This window comes from Castanea sativa, chromosome 6, assembly GCF_040712315.1.
Source record: "Castanea sativa cultivar Marrone di Chiusa Pesio chromosome 6, ASM4071231v1".
Classification (NCBI taxonomy): Eukaryota; Viridiplantae; Streptophyta; class Magnoliopsida; order Fagales; family Fagaceae; genus Castanea; species Castanea sativa.
In genome coordinates, this window is record NC_134018.1 from 61,935,117 (window position 1) to 61,941,059 (window position 5,943).

A 5,943-nucleotide genomic window follows, 5' to 3' on the forward strand; every position below is an offset into this window, starting at 1 on the left:
GAGTAAGTTGCAATTGGAATCTCTAACAAAAACTCTAAGTTCAATTCTCTCGCTTTTTAATTCTCAAGAACAAAAAGAAAAGAAAAGAAAAATCTCCCCTTTCCCTTCTTTTTCTTTTCTTTTCTTCGAGAATCAATCAATAATACTTGACAAATTAGATATAGTATATGAATGCTTAGTTAGGAAAGTACAACTTTGGTAAGTACCTTATTTGAAATTTGAATTACTCACTAAAACTATCTATGTTGGTCCCAGCCTGCTCTCTCTTTTTCTTAATTTCCTCGTAAAACAGAGAAAGATATGGAAGTCTAGGGAAGACTGTCTTGTCTTCCCCCCCATACCCATAGTGGGGGTAGAAGATAAGTATTACTCTCACAAAATTCTTCACTCGCAATCAAAGCCCACTTATTTTCTGACCCACCATAACAGTGAACTATCAATATATAAATACCACATTCTTACTACCTTTATTTCTCAACCATACATCTCTACTTCTCTTTCTTTGCACCTTGTCTGAAATTACAGTGCTCTTCTCTTTTTTTCTCTTCTTTTACAATCCAACTCCGGTTCTCTTTGTAAGTCTCTATCTTTATTTGTATCTCTTCTCTATCAAGGGGAGTCCATAGTTGGGCACCCAAACCCAAAAAATTAATATTTAGGTTTGGGTTAGTGAAATAGACTTTTAGGGTGGGGACTGGGGATAGCCTAGATTTTTAGTTCTAATCAAGTTTATTCAAGTAAAGATTAATCTTTTTGTAGTTTGAAGTATATGGTATTTTATTTATAAACTAATTCTTTAATTTAGTTATATTTGTAACATAATCACTTTACTATTATCAATGAGTCAGCAAATTCTAAGTCAAATAAATAACACATCCTTTTTCTTATAAGAAAAGGGTGAAGGTGAGTTTAATAGTTTATAGGTTCAAAATATATTGAAAAAGTATTCATATATTGAATTCTGAAAACGAAGTTTGTTTGCGGGCGTATATCTAGCTAGTTTTGGGTTTAAATTACACTACTTGGTTCCCTTTACATTTGTTTTTCTTGATTGAATAAATAAATAAGTTTCTCTTTATTCACTCAAGAGAAAAAGGTTTTTTTTTTTTTTTTCTTCTTTTTTGTTTCTTCGGAAAACAACAAACAGAGGCTTGGACTCTCTTTTTTTCAAGAGAAAAAGGGTTTTTTTTTTTTTTTTTCTTGGGAAAACAACAAACAGAGGCTTGTACTTTTTCTTTTTCTTTTTCCTCCCCCTACGTGGAGGCATAATTGGTTGGTTGAAATCATTTTATTCTCTCATAAAAATTTAACACTTTTCCATTTTGGAATTTCTTTTTCTTGTTATTGATATCATTTTCCTTTTTTAGTTTCCGTTGACCTATACATTAATAACATATCCATATCTACGACCCATGCATGCGCACACACACGTGCACATGAGTGTACACAAATTCTCTTTTGTACACACAAACACTACATATGAAAGTATAACTATGAGAAAAATTTATGCTTATTGAACGGAAAATTGAACTAAATGTTCACTGATACGGATGTCTTTTTTACCATCATGTCTTCACACCTCAACTCTTTCTTCTTGATTCTTTGCTAGTTGAATACTAAACCCTGTTTTAGGATAGTGAAGTCTTTCTTTTTCTTTTTCTTTTTTTTTCTTTTTTTTCTGTTTCAAATTTATACCACAGCAGTTGATGATGTATTTGTTTCTCCTATATATGTTTCTCTGAGCGTGGATTATGTTTTAGTTTCTATGTATTTTCGTTTCATTTTGAGTGAATGTTTTGTATTTCAAATTATGTGCAGCCAGGTTAGGTATGGCCACAACATACAAACCAAAGAACATCCTCATTACTGGAGCAGCTGGCTTCATTGCCTCCCATGTCTGCAATCGGCTTGTCCGAAACTACCCAGATTACAAGATTGTTGTCGTTGACAAGCTTGACTACTGCTCAAACTTGAAGAACATTCTTCCTTCAAAATCAGCCCAAAACTTCAAGTTCATCAAGGGAGACATTGCCACTGCAGACCTTGTCAACTACATCCTCCTCTCTGAGTCCATTGACACCATCATGCACTTTGCAGCACAAACTCATGTTGACAACTCTTTTGGCAACAGCTTCGAGTTCACAAAGAACAACATCTATGGCACTCATGTCCTTCTCGAGGCTTGCAAAGTCACTGGTCAAATTAAGAGGTTCATCCATGTGAGCACTGATGAGGTTTATGGGGAGACAGATGAGGATGCTGTCATGGGAAACATTGAGGCTTCTCAGCTCCTTCCAACAAATCCTTATTCTGCTACTAAAGCTGGGGCTGAAATGCTTGTCATGGCATATGGGAGATCATATGGATTGCCAGTGATCACTACTAGAGGTAACAATGTTTATGGGCCTAACCAATTCCCTGAAAAGTTGATTCCAAAATTCATTCTTTTGGCCATGAAGGGACAGCCTCTACCAATTCATGGGGATGGTTCTAATGTTAGGAGCTATCTCTACTGTGAAGATGTTGCTGAAGCATTTGAAACCATTCTCCATAGGGGTGAAGTTGGCCATGTTTACAACATTGGCACACAGAAAGAAAGAAGAGTGATTGATGTGGCTAAGGAAATTTGCCAACTTTTCTCTTTGAACCCTGGAACCCATATTAAGTATGTGGAGAACAGGCCTTTTAATGACCAAAGATACTTCTTGGATGTTCAGAAGTTGAAGACTTTGGGATGGTTTGAACGTACTTCATGGGAAGAGGGCCTAAAAAAGACTACAGAATGGTATGTCAACAATTCTGACTGGTGGGGTGATGTTTCTGGAGCATTGCTTCCTCATCCAAAAATGTTAATGGTGCCTGGAATTGAAAGAAATTTTCATGGGCCTCATAACAGCAATTCTGCTTCCTCTTTTGTGGCAAACAATTCTACTGCGAGCGGAATGGTAGTCCGAAGTCCCCGAAGTCCAAGGAACAGCCCCTCTACTCAGAAGGGAGGTCTGAAGTTTTTGATTTATGGCAGAACAGGTTACCTTGGGGGTCTTCTTGGGCAACTTTGTGAGAAGCAAGGGATACTGTTTGTGTATGGGAAGGGGCGTTTGGAGGAACGGTCACAACTCCTGCAAGAAATTCGGACTGTTAAACCAACCCATGTTTTCAATGCTGCTGGATTGACTGGCAGGCCTAATGCAGATTGGTGTGAAAGTCATAAGGTTGAGACAATTCGGACCAACGTGGTTGGTACATTAAACTTGGCAGATGTCTGCAGAGAACATGGCCTCCTAATGATGAATTATGGTAGTGGCTGTATTTTTGAATTTGATGCAGAACATCCAATGGGGTCAGGAATTGGGTTTAAGGAGGAAGAGAAGCCTAATTACACTGGTTCTTTCTATTCCAAATCCGAAGCTGTGGTAAGTTCTTTCACTGCCCATTTTGATTGCCATTCCATTTTGAGAATTTCTTGATATATAGTAATGTTTTTATTTTTCATTTTGTTGCCAGGCTGAAGATCTTTTGAAAGAATATGACAATGTTTGCACCCTCAGAGCCCGAATGCCAATATCCTCCAATCTGAGCCACCCCCGAAACTTTGTCCGAAAGATTACACAATATGAGAAAGTAGTTGACATTCCAAACAGCATGACTGTGTTGGATGAGCTGCTGCCCATGTCAATTGAGTTGGCCAAAAGGAACCGCAGGGGCATTTGGAACTTCACAAACCCTGGTGTTGTGAGTCATAATGAGGTTCTGGAGCTGTACAAGAACTATATTGACCCTAATTTCAAGTGGGTTAACTTTACATTGGAAGAACAGGCCAAAGTTCTTGTTGCACCTCGAAGCAACAATGAAATGGATGCATCTAAGTTGAAGAAAGAATTCCCTGAGCTGTTGTCAATCAAGGACTCCCTGATTAAATACATCTTTGAACCCAACAAGAAAAGCATTGCTGGTGCAGTGTCAAAATAAGCATTTCATGAAGAACCTCGGCCAATGGACAGATCCAACAGATTTTGGTTTACTTTCTTCTTGTTTACATGTAGCCATATTTCATTACCTCTCACTTGTAGCAGTTTCTTTTTGTTGTTATTTGCAGGAATAATTCCACTCAGTGGTATTGTTTGTTTAGTTTGAATATATTGTTAGGAGCTTTTTGAGGCAGCTTCAGTATATCTAAATGGACTGTCCACTCATGGCTATGAAATATTTGAATCTTACTGTTGGTTTGAATTGCACTTATTTTGCTAAAAATTAAAAATTAAAAATATTGTAACAAATTAATTTTTAAATATATAAACAATGTCGTGAGATCAATTTTTAATAAAAATTAATGAAAAAAAATGTTTGTAGGTCTCATAAATAGTACACAGATCTATTAAAAGTGTGTTTCAACATTGAAATGTGCTTCAAAAAAAAAAAAAAATGCTAGACGCAAGACGCTCCCTGTTAAAAAGTTTAATTTACTTTCTAAATGGATGTCAGCTCTTCAAATCTCGATGCAATAGCACTACATCCCAAGTATGAAGTAGAGTATATATATATATACACACTACAATTGAACCTCTACTATATATTCATATATATATTCAAAGTACCATTTTTCTCATGTTTGCACTATTGGCCAGTATCTCTCGATCGCATTTAGTCTTCTTCCCTATTTCTACGAAGTATGAACAAGTCCTATGATCTTTTCTCTGACAAGAATCATCATTTGCAATTAGACCTTTATTTTCATCCCAAAAAATAGGATGTGGGCCTTTTTAAAGTATCATTCTATTTTAGGAATTGTTATTTTTATAAAATAAAAAAATAAAAAGCAATCATTTAAACATATTGGCAAACATACCTTTTAGATTCTGTTGCCTTTAAATCTTTTTCAACCTCTATGCAAACATACCTGTTTGTTTTCGACAAGTTCTTTGACTTTTTTTTCCCTAAATGGGGAGAGTATGCTAGTAATTTTTAAGTCTTGAAAACAATGTATACATGGTGCCCCCACTTTGGTCTTGGGATTGACCGTTGTTTGACTTAGAAGCCTTTAGGAATTAATGTGCAGTGTCCAATCCTTCCTGACTTTCAAATTTTGCAATTGGCCAACTTTTATAGCTCAAAGAGGCTTTGGGATGAAAGAAAAACACAAAAAAAAAAAAAAAACATGTCATTCATATATTACACCATACAAGTAGCTGCACTAAATTGTAATAATTTTTTAGATTGAAATTACAACTTAATTATTCCTATCAACTTTTATTTAATAGAGCTTAATTGTTAATATTAACTTTTTTTTTCCCTTTCTTTCTTTCTTTATCCTAATGCAATAGACGCTTCTCCTATTTTTTTACTTTCTTTTTCTTTTTCTTCTTTTTTTTTTATGCTTTTTTTTTACGCTTCTCCTCCATATTACTCTCTCTCTCTCTCTCTCTCTCTCTTTTAACTTGTTTTTATTTTTACGTTTTATTGATCTCAACTTTTTTATTTAAAAAAATTCCATCGTAAGAAACTTCTTTTATCCTCTCTTTTTTTTTTATTACTTTAAGTGTCACTATTTTAATCCTAATATACACCACCTTTTTCTTTATCTGCATTCTAATACACCATCTTTATTTGTCAATTATTGTCATTCTTTTTATAATGCCTATCTAATGAAACTCAACTTTTCCTCTACTAATAGGATTATTATTTTATAAAAAAAAAAAAAACATGTTTATTATTATTAGTTTTTCTTTTTCTTTTTTTTTTCCCCTTTGATTTTAGTATTACTGTCTCATTTTTTTCTTTGTGCTTCAAACTCAATTCTTAACAGATAATAACAAAATCTTTTTCTATGATTTCAGACAAGAGGGACGATGTGTCCAAAATTATATCAATACAGGCCAAGGAAGTCAATACCGTACCGGAGGCTGTACCGGTTTGGCCACCGGTACGGTATATTTCGGATACCGG

General features: G+C 34.9%; 1 protein-coding gene across 1 annotated transcript; it reads left to right on the forward strand.

Annotated features, from left to right (window-relative positions):
- The first annotated feature begins 488 nt into the window (after window positions 1-488).
- LOC142641273 (trifunctional UDP-glucose 4,6-dehydratase/UDP-4-keto-6-deoxy-D-glucose 3,5-epimerase/UDP-4-keto-L-rhamnose-reductase RHM1-like) lies at window positions 489-4,202 on the forward strand. Its single transcript, XM_075815679.1, has 3 exons — window positions 489-575; window positions 1,819-3,413; window positions 3,505-4,202. Exons 2-3 carry the CDS (start codon window positions 1,830-1,832, stop codon window positions 3,967-3,969), a joined length of 2,049 nt encoding a protein of 682 aa, XP_075671794.1. The 5' UTR covers window positions 489-575; window positions 1,819-1,829; the 3' UTR covers window positions 3,970-4,202.
- The last annotated feature ends 1,741 nt before the right edge of the window (window positions 4,203-5,943 follow it).

Coding starts and splice junctions, on each gene's coding strand:
- LOC142641273 (XM_075815679.1), top strand. CDS start 1,830: ATGGCCACAACATACAAACCAAAGAACATCCTCATTACTGGAGCAGCT. Junction 3,414..3,504: donor ATTCCAAATCCGAAGCTGTG/GTAAGTTCTTTC, acceptor TTTTGTTGCCAG/GCTGAAGATCTTTTGAAAGA.